General features: G+C 41.2%; 1 protein-coding gene across 2 annotated transcripts; it reads left to right on the forward strand.

Moving 5' to 3' along the window:
* The first annotated feature begins 1,466 nt into the window (after positions 1-1,466).
* On the forward strand, positions 1,467-20,201 carry si:dkeyp-120h9.1 (Y+L amino acid transporter 2-like). 2 transcript variants are annotated; one of them, XM_014332139.2, is made up of 13 exons: positions 1,470-1,569; positions 1,650-1,808; positions 10,285-10,646; positions 11,014-11,189; positions 11,378-11,520; positions 12,452-12,577; positions 12,932-13,076; positions 15,330-15,453; positions 16,507-16,610; positions 16,756-16,852; positions 16,973-17,122; positions 17,609-17,792; positions 18,500-20,201. In XM_014332139.2, exons 3-13 carry the CDS (start codon positions 10,518-10,520, stop codon positions 18,592-18,594), a joined length of 1,473 nt encoding a protein of 490 aa, XP_014187625.1. In that variant the 5' UTR covers positions 1,470-1,569; positions 1,650-1,808; positions 10,285-10,517; the 3' UTR covers positions 18,595-20,201. The 2 variants fall into 2 exon arrangements, with proteins under 2 accessions (XP_014187626.1, XP_014187625.1); XM_014332140.2 differs by lacking the exons at positions 17,609-17,792; positions 18,500-20,201 and adding an exon at positions 17,332-17,602 and having other exon boundaries at positions 1,467-1,569.
* Positions 20,202-21,165: the final 964 nt, after the last annotated feature.

Raw genomic sequence — 21,165 nt, forward strand, 5'->3', positions numbered from 1 at the left:
GTAGTAAATATACACGTTTCATATAAATATTATATAAATATTGTATAACTTGACAGCACATTTAAATGGGTTAAATGCAGAGAGGGATTTTCACCACGGGGACCAATAAAGTACACTTTCTTCTTCTTCAGCACGGTGGCACGGTGGTTAGCACTGTTGCCGCACAGCAAGAAGGTCCTGAGTTCAATTCCAACATCAGGCCGGGGTCTTTCTGTGTGGAGTTTGCATGTTCTCCCTGTGTTTGCGTGGGTTCCCTCCGGGTACTCCGGCTTCCTCCCACCGTCCAAAGACATGCAGCTTGTTGGGATAGGTTAATTGGATAATCCAAATTGCCACTAGGTGCAAATGAATGTGAGTGCGAATGGTTGTCTGTCCCTGTGTGTTGCCCCTGTGACAGACTGGCGACCTGTCCAGGGTGTACCCTGCCTCTCGCCCTATGACAGCTGGGATAGGTGCCAGCACCCCCGCGACCCTGAAAATGGATGTATAACTTAATTATTCTCTGTAGCCCTCATAATTTGACACAAGTATAACTTAAGTTTCACTGTTTTTTGTTAGAAAAAAAATCAAATCGGGGCGATCGTGGCTCAAGAGTTGGGAGTTCGCCTTGTAATCGGAAGGTTGCCGGTTCGAGCCCCGGCTTGGACAGTCTCGGTTGTTGTGTCCTTGGGCAAGATACTTCACCCGTTGCCTACTGGTGGTGGTCAGAGGGCCCGGTGGCGCCAGTGTCCGGCAGCCTCGCCTCTGTCAGTGCGCCCCAGGGTGGCTGTGGCTACAATGTAGCTTGCCATCACCAGTGTGTGAATGTGTGCGTGAATGGGTGGATGACTGGATATGTAAAGCGCTTTGGGGTCCTTAGGGACTAGTAAAAGCGCTATATAAATACAGGCCATTTACCATAATTAAACATTTCAGTTACATAAAACATGTGCATTTTGATTTTATGCACTGTATAGCCTTTATAAGAAATAAATTAATATATTTATACAATCAAAATCCACAGAAAGCTATACCACATGGGGCGGTTCATTTACAGACACAAGTATAACTTAAGTTTCACTGTTTTTTGTTAGAAAAAAAATCAAATTGTTACATGCTTAAATTAACAATTTTCTGTGCTATGGGCTGAACCATTTGTTAATATTGGTGGTGGTGGTGGGGGGTAACATTATGCAATATATTCAGTTTTAGAATTTACATTCAGGGTTAACTGTAGCTAGGCTCAAAGTGTTAATGCTATCTTTTTTTAATAAACAACACTGTCATATTCAAAACCAAGATGGCAAGTGATCATTTTAGGGTGGCACATGCCACCCTTCTAGATCCGCCCCTGTGTGGGGAGTATTTTCCTGGCACACTTTGAGCCCTTTAAAATCAACTAAACGTTACATAAAAAACTACAGTCTATATGATTACTGGTCCATCTTTTATGACTACAGTGTACCCACCCACAGTCTCCAGATCTAAGGAAAAAAAATCCATTTTCATTGCTTGACAGAGCTTCAACTGTCTTACTGTCTACTCTTCAAACAGATCAAATCATCGCTCACCCGAAATGCTAACAATAGGGTGAGAAGCGACACGCGATGAACTTTATTTCCTCTGTTATTTATTAAAGTATCTTATGCAATGTTCTCTGCTGTTCACAGAAAGGCTTCTGCTTTTGAACGTATAGGGTCACGTATGGTGGGAGGTTGGCTAGGAGGAGCCAGCTACAGATGTTGCTTGCCTAAAATGTGGAGCGGCACAAGTTGGTGACTGGAAATCCCAAGGACGGTCCTTGAGTCACCGCTCGCTTCAGCTAAAAGGTAAATTGCCTGACTTCACAGTAGAGGTTTCACTACCTTTGTAGATGTAGAGACTAGGTGGGCACGCGGACAGGAGTCGTTTCAGTCGAAGTTAACCGTCGCTACGTGTCTTTCACGCGCACACTAATGCTAGCATGTACATCTGCAGCATCATGCGTGTTCGTCGTCATTAGCTCTGTTGGCACACGTGGAGCCGCTCGGCAACTAGTTAATGCGGACTCTTCTTACATGGTGACTGAGTGTTTCGTTTACATAACAGTGTGAGCTGGAGATTTAAAGTAGGCGAGACAAGACGCGCTTTTCACCCCTCTCCTCTTTCACTGAGTGTGTGTCGGGCCGGGGCTAACAGAGCTATCATTCCTAATCATTGGTAACAAAAACCGTTGTCTTTGCGTGTTAACAGGGCGCGAGCGCGTTTTGCGGTTGATGTGGTATAATTTGGTGGCTGAAACTAAACAATTGCGTGTTGAACATTCCCGCCTATGGCTAATATCGGAGATGAACCACTAATTAGTGACTACATTGCTTTTTGTGTGCCTTACAGAATGGTGGATGCCCCGTGCGGAAGCGCGCAGAGCTACACTGCTCGGAGTCGTAATGACACAAAAGGCAAAGAAGTCGGTCTAATCTTCTCTGCCGGCCTTTTTTAATAGCGGGAAGTTATCTGGATCATAGGCTAGAAGGGTTTACAATCACCACTACTTTTAAACTGAGTCGGGAGTACTAGTGGAAGTTGTACTTCCTTTAAAAGCTAGGTCTGAAATTTGCATTCGCCCTTTCTCACTTAACATGCGGAAAATGACGGAGTCGAGAGTGAAAGGAAATGTAAGTCGCTAGCAAGTTTGCGTCAGGATTCAATAAATGAATGCAGCGTAAAATCAGCGACAAAACTCCCTCAACATGCGTTTAACGAGCCCGACGTGCCTCAAGTGCTATTATTAAAATCCGACGTGGTGTTCACTATGCACAGAGCAGATGCTGAGTATAAAACCTTTAACAATCAGCAAACTAAAAAAAATACATGCTGCACGGTCCACACAGCGTAAGCATTATTGCATAATAGCCAGTTCTGCGATACCGACAATAACTTGGGCAGCATCGTTATTTCCCAAACCTCTGTTAGAGTCCAACTCCACACTCACATTGCTACCTAACGTCAGACCTGCCTGACCACAAAACAGACTCTTGCAACATCCTGAGCATCATTTAGTAGATGTCTCAGAAAACAGACAACAGCTTTGGCCCTTATTTGGTCTTCTGTGTCCACCCAGTTTCCTCTCAATGTGAACACATTCACTCACCTCCATTCCAATAGTTTCAGCAATCTGCTCCCAGGATTTGTGAATAAGAACGAATAATATTTGTGAGTCCTTATATTGATACTATGATTATTAACCCCTATATAGAGCCAGTTATTGTTATCATGTAGTTACATTTTCGGAGAGGCGCATGTTAAGTTATGCTGCATGTTATGTTGGTCGGTTTTTGTAGGGGCTTTGCTATAGCTACAACGTAGATTCCCCCCTGAAGTATAAAGACTTAATAACAGAAAGAGGATCAGATTCTTGTTTTGAGTTCAGAGATGAGTGTGCAGTGGAGTGTTTTCTATGTTATCAGAATTATCTTAAAGTGTAAGTGGGGTAAATGTATTCACTTTGTACAGTTAAAAAACTAAAGTTGAGTAAGTGCAGCTTCACTTGAGTATGAAGGGAAAGAGATGGGAACACATAAAGAATGAACACTTTGCTATGTTAAACTTATTGGCGATATTTATGAGTTGCAGAAAGGTCTAGAATAGTGTTCAAAATAGATTTTAAACATGGCACAAGACATTCATGCTGCTGGTTTTATATTTCCTACTAGATGTCTAAGGAATGAACATTTCAGTAAAGCGATATCCAGACTTTAATAGCAGTAAGGCGTCAGTGTCAGGCATTGTGTGTCTTTGCTGTTATGAGGCCTACGTAATCATTTTGTGCATTTTGATTCATACATTACACTCACAGTAACTCCATATGGAGGTTGACTTGTACACCAGGTTTCTTCTACACGGTCTTGTTCTTGACACTGATAGTTTAATCGAGTTACTATTCTGTTGTTCTTATGAACATGGGATAAATTCACAGAAAATGTTATTTTGGTGAGCATAACCATTTCCCCTAGAGATGGGTTTTGAGGCTGTGGTATGGGGGGGGGGGGGGGGGAGCATCTGCATTACCTTAACGAACAGATGCTAGCATAATTTCATTGGACCAATAACGGGACACATGGCGCCAGACCTCCTCAGACCAGAAGGTCCAGTTGTGACATCCAAAGAAATTATTTTCTGAAAAGATGATTGCTCCTTACTTTCAGATGATTTCAGACTTATCATTTTAGGCAGTAATCAACTTTACTAATGAGCAATGCTCAACGTTGCTTGTTGGTTTCACCAAAAACACTGCATCCAATAGAGAAAAGCAATGAAATGTTTGTTATTAAATTGAGTAAATTTAAGATGAACAAAAAAAGGGATATTCAGGAGATTTAGCTTTGTCAAATTATGTAAGGTTGCTGCTGTTATTATAGTTGACCCAAAGTGGTTTCCAGTTATGGTAGTATTAACATTTGAGGTTTCAAAAGATGGAAAATCTGCACATAGGAACACCCATCCATCCATAAAGTCCATCCAAAATCCCAGAACTCCCTCTCCCCAGTCATCTCCTTAAGCTTCACTGGGTGAACACAGAGGCGTTCCCAGGCCAAGCAAGAGATATAATCTATTCAGTGTGTCCTGTTTCTGCCCCAGGGCCTCCTTCTGATGGATCATGCCCAGAACACCTCACCCAGGAGGCATCCTTGTTAGATGTCCAAACCACCTCATCTGGCTCCTTTTGATGCGGAGGAGCAGTGGCTCTACTCTGAGCCTATCCCAGATGGCCAAATTCCTCACTCTATCTCTAAGGGAGAGGCCAGCTACCCATCAGAGAAACCTCATTTCCGCTGCTTATGTCTAGGATCCCTTTCTTTCAGTCACTACCCAAAGCCCATGAGTATAAGTAGAGACATAGCTCAACTGGTAAATCAAGAGCTTTGCTTTTACACTCAGCTCGCTCCTTACCTTGACAGATCGGTACAGTTTCCACATCACTGCAGCCGCAGCACTATTCCGTCTGTTGATCTCCCTCTCCTCTCACTCGCGAACAAGACCACTAGATACTTAACCTCTTCAACTTTGTGGAGTAACTCGCCCCTGACGTGGAGTGGGCATTCCACACTTTTCCAGCTGAGGACCATGGCCTCAGACTTGGGGGTGCATATCTCATTCTAACCACTTCACACTCTCACTGGAACAGCAATAGCTGGCAATATAAACAAACAACAAGATTAAAATGGAAAAAAAAAAGTTCACAGTGGACTTGACAAAAACCATGAAATACCTCAGACATGATTTAAAAGGGGAATATAGACCTACAGAGCTGATTCAAAATCCAAGGAGTTGTCAACAATTACACACATTTAATAAACACATTGCTTAAATTAATCTTTTTATCTACTTTTTTTTGACTGAAAGATTAAGGTAAAGTTGCACCAAAAGCTGATGGCTGAGAGTACAGCACGCTTCCAATCAGAATGTCATTTTAATTGGAAGGGCATCAAACGTCTGTCTTCTATATTAGACACATAAAAACATTGGGATGGTGATGATGTTGGGAGCCACAAAGATTTAATGTGCATTGTTTCTGTGGTTCAGTTTCGAAACACATCGAAACCTATTTTTTTTTTCAGTTGTTACACCATTGGATACCCTCAGTGAACATATTTAAAGTTTTCTTCCATGTTATATATCTTCAGTGTAATATGAGTGTTGTTTCTTCCTGGGGATCCAACTCATGGAGCTCTTCATAGTGCTTTAATGTATTTGTGCATGTGCTTCCAAGAAAGATGTGTTTAGTTGGTAAAGGTGAAATTTGATTTGGCTCAGTGTTTCAGTCCAACGCTTGCTTTTGAGTGCCTCTTCCCATGAACTGATCCAGGCTGAAGGAGGCGGGATGAGTAGTTTGCTTCACTTTTTAGTAACATAGCACCTGCTTATGAAGCACACGGTGTGCTACAGACAAAGCGGCAGGATTATGTAAGGTTAGATCTCTTTTTCTCTGTGAATACACACTGATGAGAGGAGAGAGTGAGCGAGGCACTGCTTTCCTATATGGGAAGTTAGAATGTAAAATATACAAATTAAGTTAAACTTTGCTCACATTCAGTGATGAATTATGAAGCCAGCGCTATCAGATGATATAAGAGAACAGATAATGGGTAAATGAGGTGCAATAAAAGTGGAACTCGCTCCATTTTGATTGCACCGTGTCGTCCGACCCTGCAGTTTAAAAACCAAAGTCGCGTGGGAATGAAAGGACCCGTGGCTGACAGCTGGTTATTCAAGATTTACTAGTTCGGGGAGCTGGATGCCTGTGAAATAAGCTGCTGTTGTTGTTTCCTCATTCATGGTTGATTTGAGAGTTGTTCCACTGGCAACAGCCTCAAAGGGATTTGTCTCCTCCTGGGATCAAACCAGGACTCTTTTCACTTGTTAGACAAAGGTTTAAAACGATACACCATGGAGCCATTTGTTAAACAGTACTGACCAGAATGTGACTGACTGCTGAAGGCGAGCAAGCTAGATGTAATATTGCAACAGGGAAATATAAATCTTTAAGCCGGCGCATACAAGATGTAGTTATCACAGCCTGGCTGTTGGTTGGTTGTTTGGCTCTGATTTGGAAATGTTCTTGGATGCACTGACGAGCAGAGAGATAGGAATTATAAATGCAGCTAATCAAATATATGACATTCTTATTATACAGAGTATTTCAAAAAGAATCATCCGATTTTAAAAGGCTAGAAGTTACATAGTTCTAGATGCGAGATTTTAAAATACATGGCTAAATATGAAGCAACAGTTACAAAGTGCTCAGTAGGGCTGCACGATTAATTGTTAGAAAATCGCGATCTCGATTCATACTTATGTGCGATCTCATTTCCAAATGACAACGATTTAAAAAAAAAAAAAAAAAACGACGATTGTACCGCATTTTGATCCGGGACGTAATCTGCATGAAAACAAGCGCTCACTCTTCCTGCTCAACAAATGACAAGGGCGGAGCCTTATACCACGTGATACAGAAGCTGTGCCGTGTGATGCTAAAATTAGCAGGGAAAAAACAACGGAGAGCACGTCAGGGATGACGAGAAAGTGACAGGAGAAAATCCGTCCCGGTCAACCACCCAAACATCAATAACGGGAACCTTATACAGCGCTTCCCTATACCCGTCGAACTCCCGCAGGCACAAAGAAATTACGGAGGCTATCACTTATCACCTGACCAAAGATATGGCTCCCATCAACACTGTGCAAAACGAGGGATTTAGGAAAATGATCAACACCCTAGACAAACGCTACACAGTGCCGTCCCGCAACTATTTTTCTATTGTTGCACTACCTGCTCTATACACGCAGCGTCGAGCAACGGTGGAATCAGAATCAGAATCAGAATGGGGTTTATTGCCAGATGTTGAGGTTTACAACATTAGGAAATTGCTGCGGTGCTTCAGTGCAAACAATAAGAATTAAAGTGCTATGTAGAAAGAAAGATATGTGCATGAGATATACATGAGATATATACATGAGAATAAGAATTATGAGTGCTACGTAGAAAGATATATACATGAGTGCAGGTGGTGATCAGTGCCAAACATGAAATGATGCAGTGACACAGCGTAGGGTCATGTGTTAGTGGCGGGGACAGTCATGTGGTTATTGTTCATGTGTCCAACAGCAGAGGGGAAGAAACTGTTCTTATGGCGAGAGGTTCTGGTGCGAATGGACCGGAGCCTCCTGCCTGAGGGGAGCAGGTCAAACAGACTGTGTCCAGGGTGAGAAGGGTCAGCTGAGATCCGAGCTGCACGCCGCAGTGTCCTGGAGGTGTACAGGTCCTGCAGAGATGGGAGTCTGCAGCCAATCACCTTCTCAGCAGAGCGCACAACACGCTGCAGTCTCTGTTTGTCCCTGATAGTGGCTCCAGCGTACCACACGGTGATGGAGGAGGTGAGGATGGACTCGATGATTGCAGTGTAGAACTGCATCATCGTCCGTGTTGGCAGGTTGAATTTCTTCAGCTGCCTCAGGAAGTACATCCTCTGCTGGGCTTTCTTAATGACGGAGGTGATGGTGGGCTCCCACTTCAGGTCCTGGGTGATGGTGGTACCCAGGAAGCGGAATGAGTCCACAGAGGTGATGGGGGTGTCAGTCAGGATGATGGGGGGGAGTGGGGCTGTGTGCTTCCTGAAGTCCACAATAATCTCCACTGTCTTCTGGGCATTCAGCACCAGGTTGTTGTGGCTGCACCAGGTCACCAGACGTTCAACCTCCCTCCTGTAGGCAGACTCGTCCCCGTCCGAGATGAGCCCAATGACGGTGGTGTCATCTGCGAACTTGATTAGCTTGACAGACTGGTGGGTGGAGGTGCAGCAGTTGGTGTACAGGGAGAAGAGCAGAGGAGAAAGAACACAGCCCTGAGGGGAGCCAGTGCTGATGGTCCGGGAGTCCGAGACATTCTTTCCCAGCCTCACGTGCTGCTTCCTGTCCGTCAGGAAGTCAGTGATCCACCGGCAGATGGGATCAGGCACATTCATCTGGGAAAGCTTGCCTCGGAGATGGTCTGGAAGGATGGTGTTGAAGGCAGAGCTGAAGTCCACAAACAGGATCCTGGCGTAGGTTCCTGGGGAGTCCAGATGCTGCAGGATGAAGTGTAGGGCCATGTTGATGGCGTCGTCTACAGACCTGTTGGCTCTATATGCAAACTGCAGGGGGTCCAGGAGGGGGGCGGTGAGGGTCTTGAGATGGGAGACGGAATTTCAAGCAGTACAACATTTTGCGGCAACGACAAAACGTGAGACATTTGTTTTTATGTTTATTTATTGTTTTTATGTTCAGTTTCAACTGTTATGAAGTTGATGTGCAGTTAATAAGTGCAATAAATATTTATATTGGAAAAGAAAATCGTGAGAGAATCGTGATCTCAATTCTAAGCCAAAAAACCGTGATTCTCATTTTATGCAACATCGTGCAGCCCTAGTGCTCAGTGTCCATATGTCAATTTGATAGTCATACTTGTCCTATACTTCTGCAAGCATGTCTGGACTCACTGCAGTCGTTACTCTTGTCATGCTACCTTCCAGCAAGCACAGAAAAGTCACAAATTCCCTTTTTCTACAGCACACGTTTGAATTGAATTAAAGCAGTTTGAAATCTACTAAAAGTTGCTTGTTTCCTGGTGATTGTGTTGAATTTATTTTCACATTCTGCAATGGTGACTAAATGGTCGCCCACGCCCACAGGTTGGTTGGCAGTGTTTCAGACTCACCAAGTCTTTTGATCACAAGGTGATTGCACAGGTCACCTGATTGCATGTAATTGCCAACTTGACCCCATTCATTTGCATACTGATATCAGGCTAGTAGTAGACTGACTCCCTCTGATGGAAACATTTATAGCAGGTTTTCTTGACAGTGTTGGTCTTCTTGACCATCTCATTTCATTGTGATAATATTGTATTGTTGGGTGTCAGGTGACTCCCACCTAGAGCAGGGCGATATGACCAAAAATATTTATCACGATATATATTTGAAAATTTGCGATAACAATATAACTGACGATATAATTGACACTAGACAAAATACTTTACAACTCCACAACTTTATTAGTGCAAAAAACAAACAAACATCAATGTATTTTCACTTAAACAAGCAGCTGTTTTTTATGTGCATTAAAGTTATATAAAAAATTAACAGTGCAAATGCAAATCCTTGCTGACAGTTTAACCAAAAGGCATTTCCGGTGGAAATTGGCTGACATATCCTCAGCATAACCATGTATAATATCCACAAAACTTAAAAAGAGGTTATACACACACAATACGGTAATATTATGATGAAGCACTGTACGTATCACTCCATGAGGCTCCTGCCTACGATAACCGTAAAGCTCCGACAATCCATCAAGCAGTGCGGGTTCATAGCTTAGCAAAGTCGTACTGAAACATTTGACAGATACGCCGCCATGTGCGTATGTAAACAAAGGCACTGCGCATGCGCGTTTTACCCACATTCTATCGCGATATTTCATTTTCTTATCGTTGCCCAACGTTACACCGGTATTACTGTGAACGGTATGATATAGCCCAGCCCTACTCCCACCTCTAGTTAATGTGTAATATCTATGGGAAAGAGCAGTGTGGGAAACATTTCACTCACAGTGCTATTTGAACCCAAAGCACTTCATATATAAAGAAAGGCATTCATTTATGGAAGATAACAGAGATGTGTGTATGATGACATACTGAACTGGGATCACTTAACTCATATCTGCTCAGCAAAACTGTTTACTATTATAATAAATTCCCTTCTGTGAGATAGTGTGTGCTTGTTTCTTTTACAGATTGTCCGAGAGAAGCACCTCTTGGATTTCAATGAGTGTTAGAGACATGCAATAGCTCGAGCCATTCAGTGACACTCAACACCTCAATCCCTCCTTTCTCGTGTGATAGGCCCGCACCTCTTTGTTCAGTTTTTCTACCTCTTATTTGTTCTAGTCTTTGACTACTTTGTCATTCCCATCATTTCCTTGTCAATCTCATCTGAGCTGAGGCCAAAGGCTGTAAATTCCTCAAAATGGTTGCTGATGTAGACACGGCGTCTCAGGGTAGTGGCATGCGGCTGAAGCAGGAGATTTCCCTCCTTCATGGTGTCTGTCTCATTGTGGGAAACATGATCGGCTCAGGCATCTTTGTCTCGCCTAAGGTAGGTCTCTCCCTTTTTTGGGGGGTGGGTGGTTGAGTTTTTATTGTGGTTTAAACGTTGCAGAGCAGTAAAATCTAAATGCTTTCTCTGTAAAATGCACCTTAATTACTAAAGAAATCTGAAATTGAAGGACTTCAGTTTTTGTTGATGACGTGTATTACAGCTGTCCAGTTTAGGGTTGAGCAGTCTTCTATATTTACATTAGATCTTAGATCACTAGGCACATTTGTTCAAATGACAGCTGGTTCACTGCAGCTGGTGTGTGTGTGTGTGTGTGTGTGTGTGTGTGTGTGTGTGTGTGTGTGTGTGTGTGTGTGTGTGTGTGTGTGTGTATATTTAATATCTCCTCTCCTGTGTTACCCTGCAGGGAGTCCTTATGTACACTGGCTCATTTGGGATGTCCCTGGTCGTGTGGGCCATCGGAGGGGTATTCTCTGTGTTTGGAGCGTTATGCTATGCTGAGCTTGGTACCACCATCCGTAAATCTGGTGCCTCCTATGCCTATATCCTTGAAGCCTTTGGTGGTTTCTTGGCTTTTATTCGGTATGTTGTTTCAGCAGTGCACTGCTGAGCCCTTCTACTAACACAATAAACTACTCAGGCATGTGCTGTACTGGGATTAAATGGTAGACGGAAACAAAGGTTGACATTACTCAGTGTAAATAAACTAAACCTGCCTACTGTAAGCGTTACGTGAAGCGATAATTAAGATGAAAAAAATGTCTCTGTAGACTGTGGACATCCTTGATGATTGTAGAGCCGGCTTGTCAAGCTGTGATAGCCCTGACCTTCTCCAATTACCTGGTCCAGCCTTTCTACCCCACCTGTTTAGCCCCCTACGATGCCGTCCGTCTTATTGCTGCTGTCATCATATGTAAGCCTCTTTCGCTATTAATCACTCACATAATTTATTTTACCTGCTATTTATGTTTGCATGGACGTTGTAAAGGTGTAAGTGTGTTATGTAGTTTTAAGCTTGTATCCATGCAGTGTTGGTTTAAATCTTTTTGGACATAATTAGGGAGAGATTTCTTCAACCCCAGCAAAAATAGTGTGCTGATAAAGCACGTGAAAAATTGCACATCACCACATCCCATCTGTTTCTGTACCTCTGTGCTAATTTCTGTAGACAGCTCAGTTAAAGAGCTGGCAATAGAGCATTGTAAAACACAAAAATTAGTTTTGTTTGTTTGTTTGGTTTTTTTTAAACCAAAGCAATGGAAAGTTCATATACAGTTGTTTACTGTATTAGATTGTACTGTTTTACATCACGCCCCTGTAAATTGCAGTGCATACAGTGAGAGTCTTAATTAGGAGGAAGTCTTAAATGCATCTTTGTCTCCTGTGCAAGCAGGAGGATCAGTTGCAGACAGTTGAATCTTTCACGCAAAACAGCTAAAATGGATTTCCACGTGTAAATTCAGGAGAAAGGTGTTTAAAATGGTCTATTGGCTGCAGCACTACTGGAACACGCATGCTGCATTTGGAATAACTTGCATGGCGCCCATATGAAATGTGTCATTTGAAATGGGCTTCTTGTGCATGTGGTTTGACTTGAACATCGAGTGATAGAGCAGATGATGGGACAGGTGATGGAATTAATAGAAGCACGCTGTGAGATTCATTTTTTACAGGGGTGTTCCTCACAGGGTCTGAACCCGGTGGTATTTGGGTGGTGCCGTGTCAGTTCTATATGAGGAGGAGTGACTTGTACCCTTTAGCTACATTCTCTAGCTGCAAGCTTTTCTAGAGCTGTAGTTTTCTACTACTTTTGTAGTTTTTTACTGCTTCTTTCTTTCCATCAGGTGTGCTCACATTTGTGAACTGCATGAAAGTGAAGTGGGGTGCCATTCTTCAGGTCATCTCTACTTTTGCAAAGGTCATTGCTCTAATTGTCATCATCATTGCCGGACTGGTTAGGCTGGGACAAGGTAGGATCCCTGAATAGTCTCTATTTAGAAAACAACTATTAAGGCTACCAATTGGTCCTTAGACAACATATGTTCTAAGGCTCAGAACATGGTGCTGATATAATATTGATGATAACAATAATAGTAATTACAAATACAGCTGGATGAGATCTGTTAAAATACATTTATCAAAGTCATTTAAAAGTTAAACTGTGGGCATGGTTAGGGTGTTGTGTGGCTAAATGAACTGTTCCTCTCTCCCTTAAGTGAGAAAAGTAAAAAAAAAAAACACCATACAATTTGAATAATATATTTCTTTATTATGAAAATAAAAAAATGGGATATATTTATAATGTATTCCTTGTGTTGTTGTAGGTTTTAACCAGAACTTTGAGGATTCTTTCAAAGACTCCAACCTGAATCCTGGTGATATGGCCCTGGCCCTTTATTCAGCACTCTACTCTTACTCTGGCTGGGATACGCTCAACTTCATTACAGAGGAGATCAAGGACCCAGAGAGGTACGCAATATTGTATTTATAATGCTCGTTTTACAGTAATCATTAAAATCCTTTATTCCTGGTTGTGCTTTCGATTTGTATACATAAAGTGGTGTGAAAAAAGTGTTTGTGAAGTAAGTAAAGTTACATTTTATTTATATAGCACCTTTGAAGACCAAGATCACAAAGTGCTTCATACAGAAATACAAGGCAATTGAATTTCTGTGCACTCTTTTTTTTGTATGTTTTTCACACATTTTAGATCATCAAATAAATTTAAATATTAGACAAAGATAACACAAGTAAACACAAAATGCAGTTTCTAAATGAAGGTGTTTATTTTTAAGTGGGGAAAAAATCCAAACCTACATGGGCCTGTGTGAAGAAGTGATTGTCCCCTGAACCTAATAACAGCTTGGACCACCTTTAGCAGCAACAACTGCAAGCTAGGGCTGCGATGATTCGAGTAATTCGATTATAAAAAAATTCTCGACACAAATTCTTTGCTTCAATGCTGTCGTCGTGGAAGTGGGAGCACTTCATCCACATTTGTGACTAAAATCACACCTGCAATGCAAACAAATTTAGGAGCAGCATGTGAATAAAAAAGCTGACAACATTGAGTCCACACAGCCCGCAAACATTGGTAACACAACAGCAGCAGTCATGTTGATGCTGGCACAGTTTAACGAGGAGCTGGAGTCTGTTTGCACACCGTGAAGAGCAAACGAAGCCATTAGCAAGACGTGAGCTCTGGTTAAGTGAAAGAAGATGTGTTTCTAGCAACCAAAACAGCAGCGCTGTTCCTGCAATCGCCAATAAAACCATTACTGGGAAAAAGTAATGACAAACTCTGACATGGAAAAAAAATCACACTTTATAGCTGCTCCATCCATCGCTGTTTGCTTTACACAGTGGAGAATCTGCAGTAAGCCTCAAGAAGTTGTATTAAGATATACAGGTGAATTGTTAATTGTTAATCTGATACCATGTTTAAATTATACAGCAAGCTGTATAATTTAACTAAGAGCAGCCATCCTATTGATGCTTGAAGCAGGGGTGAATCTAAAGGGGGGCATGGGGTGTACTAGACCTATCATGTTTCGGCTGTGTGCAGGCAGGAATTGGACCCAAACGCAAACTCACTAGTGTTGAGGTTTAAATTTATCATCTTAAATGTTTATATGCTGATTATATTGCTTTATATAAGAAACTAAACAGAATACAAGAAAGCCAAACTAAGACGCTAGACTACAGAATAAACTGGGGCAACAAAGAACTAAGAGCATAATACAAAACCTCAGAGACACAAGAAACTCAAAACACTGGGACACCGACCCAGGACCGTGACAAGACCAGATTAATTTCAAGGCTTTCATAACATTTTTCAGATTGAAAAATTGCAATCAACAGTTCATTTTGAAAAAAACCTGTGTATATTTGTTATTGCTCAATAATAAGAGAAAAAATATTTCTTATCTAATTTCTTGATTGATAAATGGAATAACTGAGCGATTACTTGATTACTAAAATAATCGATAGCTGCAGTCCTAAATTAAGCGTTTGCGATAACTGGCAGTGAGTCTTTCACAGCGCTGTGGAGGAATTTTGGCCCACTCATCATTCTTTTGTGAAATCCCGGATGAGTCGTCAGCAGGAATATCTAATGTCACGAAATTTGTTTTGGCTGTATCACGATACACATCGCGATATGTTTAAATAGCCTCCAAAAACAAAAACCACAGAAAGTCTCATTCCTTCACTCATCTGAAACTCCCACTGTCCTCATATCTTTCCCTATCTGGTAGTTTATAAACACACATGCTAAGGGCAGTGCGCCAGGTATCTGGGAGGGGGTTATTAATGATGCATTCACAGTGTGTGGGAGAAAAACAAACTCACAGTGAATTGCATGCAGACAGATTAATATTTCCATTGCAGTGAAACTGAACTCAGCTTTCCAAAAAATGCAGTTAATCACAGTTAATTCATAATTTAACAAGATGGGCAATTACTTTTTCACACGAGACCAGAGAGGTTTGGATTGGATTGAACATTTGTCCCTTAATCAATGAAATCGTCATTTAAAAGCTGCATTTTGTATTTCATCAGGTTATCTTTGTCTAATATTAAACATCAAACATGTAACTGTGACAAATATGCAAAACACTAGGAAATCTGGAAGGGGGCAAACACGTTTTCACACTGCTGTATTGCTAAGTAGTTTAAATCTAACAGTCCTAATGGATGCCACCTCCTATTTTTCCATTGCAGGAATCTCCCCTTGTCCATTGCCATTTCAATGCCCATCGTCACAGTGATCTATATCTTGACCAACATAGCTTACTATGTCGTCATGGACGCAGATACAGTGCTCAACAGTGAAGCTGTTGCTGTGGTGAGTCCAAAGCTCTGTACTAGAGTCACTTTGTGTACATATCTGCATACAAGCCCTATCACATACCAGTATTTACAGCCTCTGCTCACCCTCTTAGAGGTAGGAGGATGTGATCTGTCCCTCCTGTGTTTGACTGTCGTCTCTCTGAGTCCATCTAACAGCCACTGCCTCTCGCATCTGGCTTTGGTACTCCCTCTTGGTCATGCAAGACTGTAGGAGTCGAGATGACAGGAACCTCATTTAGCTAAAGAGGTTAGCGCGCCACACAGGAACAGGAGGAGAGCTCATGATGTGATTAGTGCAGGGAGGAGGAAGATTTGTACTTGTCAGTGGTATTTGCTAATCTCTTTTTTTTTATTCTAATGGTTTACTAATGTTCTGTCATTAAGCCAGGGGTTTTCTGCCCTGTTGTAATGAAACTGTGAGATGCAGCAAAATGTTTAGTCAGGTTTTGGAGATTAATGATGTCGAATCTCATTGTGCGCTGGTTGTACTTTGCAACTCAGCGCCACACTAAAACATGATGATGTTTGAACCTAAACTTGATTATATCACTAATATAATGCACCTCAGGCATGTTTGGGTTTTGAGTGGGTTAAAATGAGTGATGCCACATCGTTGTCGAGTGAAGCTTTTGGCAACAGCTCAGGTCACAATGTGAACAAAGAAAATCCACTCAGAGGTTTTAAAGTGGCATCACAGTATAACATCTTTCACAGTTCCTGCTGTTCTTCTCTTTCTAGCTGGTAACTTTTTCTTTCTCTCCTTTCTAACAAAGTGTCCTGTGAAACTGCTGTGATCTGTGTAGTTTTTTTTGTTGACAGTATTTGTACTCATTGATTATTTGTAACAGTGTGAGCTTTACACTTTCTTCCGCCCTTGAAAAGGAAACAAAGGGGAGTAGCAGGAAACATCAGGGGGTTCCCGCAAGCAGATTAGCCAGTTTGTTGGATTAGTTCTCGTGTCTTTTAATTAGTGGCACACATCTGCACTGATGAGTCACATTTTTACTAAAGTGAAAAGGAGTTACAAGCACTTTGGCTGCTTCCTCAGACATTTGCAGATGAGGTGCTGGGCTGGGCTCGTTGGCTGATTCCTCTTTCTGTGGCGATTTCCTGTTACGGAGGCCTCAACTCATCAATCATTGCAGCCTCGAGGTAAACTCCTAAATCTAGTGGCCTCCATTTCTGTTTTTCCCAAAATGTATGGGTTTTTTGTTTTATTTTGTTTGTCCTATTGCCAACTAACCAATCAGCAGCACAGTGACTTTAGTTCTTATTGAAATGTCATTTTCTCTCGCAGGTTGTTTTTCGTTGGTTCCAGAGAAGGCCACCTACCTAATGTGCTTTGTATGATCCATATTAAACGTTTCACCCCGATTCCTGCCCTACTTTTCAATGCAAGTATCCCAATATGTTTTTTTTATTTTAATGTAAATCTTTGTGGTTCTTCATCTTTGTCATGAATGTATTTCTCTTGAACGTAATATTTGTGTCTGTTTTTGGTCGTCTTCTCACAGGGTGGCATGTCTCTGTTGTACTTGACTGTGCCAGATGTTTTCCGGTTAATCAACTACTTCAGTTTCAACTACTGGTTATTCATCGGCCTGTCGATAGCCAGCCAGATCTACCTTCGCATCAAAGATCCTGATCGACACCGACCCGTTAAGGTACCAAAAATGATGCAATGTTCTTAATAACCAAAGTGAGCTTGAAATACAAACAGGTGTAAAATTTAGCTCAGACGTGTTAGTGCAGTCAGCTCAGAGATAAAAATGAAAATAAAAATAAAGCATTAGGCAGGATAATGAGTGTAGATTGTGTCTATGAACATCTTGTTTCTGAATGTGAGCCAAAGTTTTTTATCTCATAATCTTAGACTGCACCTTGGTGCAGCCACCCAACCACATCATCCAGCTCACAGCCCCCATCAGATTGTGAACAGACAAATAAACCAATGAGCACAAGATGTAAATGGATACATTAAAGATAGTGTGTAAAGTGTTGTTCATGGTCTGTGAAGTTTTTTTCGTTTACCCATCAACAGTGAGTGTATTGTACTGTTTACCCTCTTTTGTTTTGAGTTGCGACAATGTTTAAAGTCATGTCAGTCTGATCCTTTTGTTTTGTCCATTTCTCCTCCTCCCTCTCGGTAGCTGTCTTTGTTCTTCCCAATAGTCTACTGCCTGTGCAGCTTATTCCTGGTGGTGGTGCCGCTCTACAGCGACACTGTCAACTCTCTAGTGGGGATTGGTGTGGCACTTTCTGGGGCACCGATCTACTACATTTGTGTCCATCTGCCTCGCAGCTCCAGACCAGCCTTCCTCGGAAAAATGCTCAGTAAGAGAAACACTGCACTGCCTATCATAGAAGAGGTTTTGTTTGCTTTGAGGGAACTCTGAAACTCACATTTGATAGCCTTCTTATTAAAGCACTTGTCTATTACTGCTTTATCCTTTAATATTTGTGGTCTAGCTCTGAGAAAGATCAGCAAGAGCTCAGTGTCATATTTTCATAGGCTAGAACAAGCTAGCCAAGCTGTCAGTCTAGCTTTTTATTCCCTTTGAGGGGAAATGCATCCTTTATCTTCCTTGCAAATTCCCAATTGGTTTATAAAGGAAGAATTTCCCCAAGAAACTTAAATCTAGCTACAAAGGTAGAGGATTGAAGCTAGCACGTGGTAATATGACAACAGCTATAGTATAAAGCTCTGTGAATGAATGTGGCTGTGTTAGGTTATTACTCACAACTCTTTAAAGTAGCATACCAGTCTCATATTTCCTATAGCTACCATAGAAATGTATGGAAATGCTATGGCTCTCTGTAAAGGGATTGGAATTAGTGTTTCATAGTTCAGTTTAGCATAAAACCCACCTACACTAAAGGCTTCTATAGTACAACATTTATAAAACTCTTACTGTTTAGAAATGCTACTTTTTTATGCTATTAACACTGGACTAGTTTAAACAAGTAACACTTAAGGCAAATTTTTCTAATTAGCAACCCTTGAGCAGCCATCTGATTTTTCTTTTTCTCTCTTCACACAGATGCGATATCTCTATACACCCAGAAACTGTGCATGTGTTGCGTGGCATCGCCAGATATTGATCTGGACAACATAGACCCGGGGAAGATCGAATGATCGATGGATAGACAAACTCAGAGTAAAGTACTGTACGGGGAGATGAAGGAAGACGAACGAACACAATATGAAGCAATCTGGGAGCGGCAGACAATCAGGGCTGAGATGAGATGATCGCTGGACCTATTAAAGACGGATGGAGACGGTGCAGAGATGAGCACACCACGCTACTCGATCTCCTCCTCCTCTTCTTCTCTCACACATGTGCCATAAAGAAGGAAGGAGCAGGATTTTACTCAGACTGTTTATTATAGGCAAGAGCACAAATGCAGTGTATTATTACAATTATACTAAGTGTATATCTTAGCAGAAAATTTAGTCCAAAAATCTTGATTTTTAAACTTGAGACCTCAAAGAAGAGCAAACGGTTTTTGCACATACATTTTTCATTTTGAAGGAGACGATATATAAAATGGTTTTTAAAAAAAAGAGTAATTAAGGAGCGGTCCTGCTGTATATTTATGATCACAAATCTGTCATGCTGCTTTCCATGCACCACAGCTGCATGTGGGAACTTTGACATCATCTTCAGGGCTCTTTTTAAGTTCAGGCGCCTCCTAGTGGTAGCTTAAAAAACTTCAGTTGATAAGTCATAAGACTTTCCAAAGTGTCATATAAGAGTCTGTCTCTGCTTCTGTGTGTTGTGTCTAATGTTTGTACTGTTACCTGTCACCTTGTTGCTTCATATACGTGCACACGATCCATTTAAAAGTAAAAAATCTCATGTTTTTATTAGGTACACACCTCAGTTACACTTTAAAAAAAACCAAACATAAGGATTTCTATTGCAGATGAAATATTTAATATATTTTTTCAGTTTTTAATGTATCGCCAAGATGGGCGGTTGTCACAGAGCAGATCAATTGTTGGACCATCATGTAGTAAAGTGAAAATTCACAGCTGTAGTGTGTTTATATGGTGTTTTGTGGTGTACTTTTTGTGTTCCTAGACTGTACGTGCCTTCAGTGAGGTGGGTCTAATGATGTGATATCGCCACATTTGTTCTTGAGCACAGTCGCCGACATGTCGCTGTAAAGTTTGCCAAATGTGTTTCAAGTCGTCATCTTTCATTAGTTTCTTCAAATTGAAGCTGCCTATCACAAAAACACACGCAGTAGTTGTTGGTTAGTTTGTCATCAGCTAGAAATAATCAGTCCTTAGATTTAAAAAAATAAAAATAAAAAATCTGCTTAGCCTCTGGACATGATTAGGAGCTAACGGGAGCACACGGTTTGTTGCTTCACGTGCTAATTTGCTTTTCTGGGATCAGTAGTCATCGGTTAAAACAAACTAGTGGGCCGTTTAAACACAAAAACAGCTGTATATGTATATTTCAGTATACTGTAATACAATGAACCTATTATTCTCAGAAAATGCAAAATAAGAATGTTATAACATATTTGTTGTTTCATTGGGTACCAAATGTGTGTTTTCTGGGTGTTTGAAAGCTTTTGTGCTGAATGTGTCTTAAGAACCTGCTTTTTTTTCCACTGTTCTGATTTATTTTGCCAGACGAGCTTCTCCAGTGGGCTGGAAACGTGTTTGCTCACTCCGAGGCAGAAAGTGAGCTGTGTGTTTTATCTGAATAAAGTTAGGTACAGACTTCAGTGACTGGCTGTTCTTATCGTTTGCTTTGTTTGACCTGAACACACTAAAGTCTCCTAGCACTCACTGCCACTTGAGGTCATCCTCTCATAACCCCCTACATCTGTAGCTTTACCCTTTAGGTAAATGAGCAGCTTTGATAAAATCAAGGTTTTAAAAGTTTCCCAACTGATCAGTATGAAAATCCACATTTTTTTAATGGTATTTTAACTGGTCCTTTGCAGGCATTTCCTTATATCACATTGGACCAAGTATCCTGGGGTTATTCACTAGTGAAATTGTTAATGGTCTGGTCTGGAAAGGGAAGCAAATAACCTTTAAACACAAGATGATTGATTTGGGATTTAAATATTTGCGTCGGTTCACAGCTCTCCAGGTCATGGTCGCCAGAGAGTTTGAAAAAACAAGAGACAACTGGATTAAGTTTGCAAAGGTATTTCGTCTCTAATCCTTGCTTCTGTTCTATAATCAAATGGTGTAGAGGTCTACATGGCAGGGGACCATTAGCACCCTTGAACGTGGTGCTAATGGTCGTTGACCCACTGTTGGTCACGTGAGTCAACACGTAAGCCAGTCTGAAAAAAGGCGTGGGTATTTACCATCATTGAGTGGTTGTCCCACCCCATCTGAAATAAGGAAATCTCTTGGAAAGTGAACTTATCCAACTAACCACAAAATTAAAGTCCTGTCATTTCCTTTTGCTAGCTCAGAAGGCTCTTGAGAGTCATGTAGCTTTAAACCAGAAGTTCTTGTGTTAGATTGTGTTTTGCTGATCAGCTTTTGATAAAGTTTAGGCAGTTAATTTTCAGCAGAAAATCTGAGAAAGATTTAATTTGAAAGAAGTAGTATTACATATAGTATATGTTTTATATAGTAGATTCCAACCTAAATACTATATAATTAAATATTTAAAAATAAATATCTGTAAAATAACACCATCATTGATTATCATTATTTTAGTAGCTC

Source organism: Haplochromis burtoni, unplaced genomic scaffold (assembly GCF_018398535.1).
Source record: "Haplochromis burtoni strain Fernald_Lab_line unplaced genomic scaffold, NCSU_Asbu1 Contig_25, whole genome shotgun sequence".
NCBI lineage: Eukaryota > Metazoa > Chordata > Actinopteri > Cichliformes > Cichlidae > Haplochromis > Haplochromis burtoni.

Bases quoted from the DNA above. Each gene is read 5' to 3' on its own strand.
- si:dkeyp-120h9.1 (XM_014332139.2), top strand. From the start codon at position 10,518: ATGGTTGCTGATGTAGACACGGCGTCTCAGGGTAGTGGCATGCGGCTG. The intron at 13,077-15,329 runs GTACGCAATATT...TTTCCATTGCAG, and splicing joins GAGATCAAGGACCCAGAGAG to GAATCTCCCCTTGTCCATTG. The intron at 15,454-16,506 runs GTGAGTCCAAAG...CTGCTTCCTCAG, and splicing joins ACAGTGAAGCTGTTGCTGTG to ACATTTGCAGATGAGGTGCT.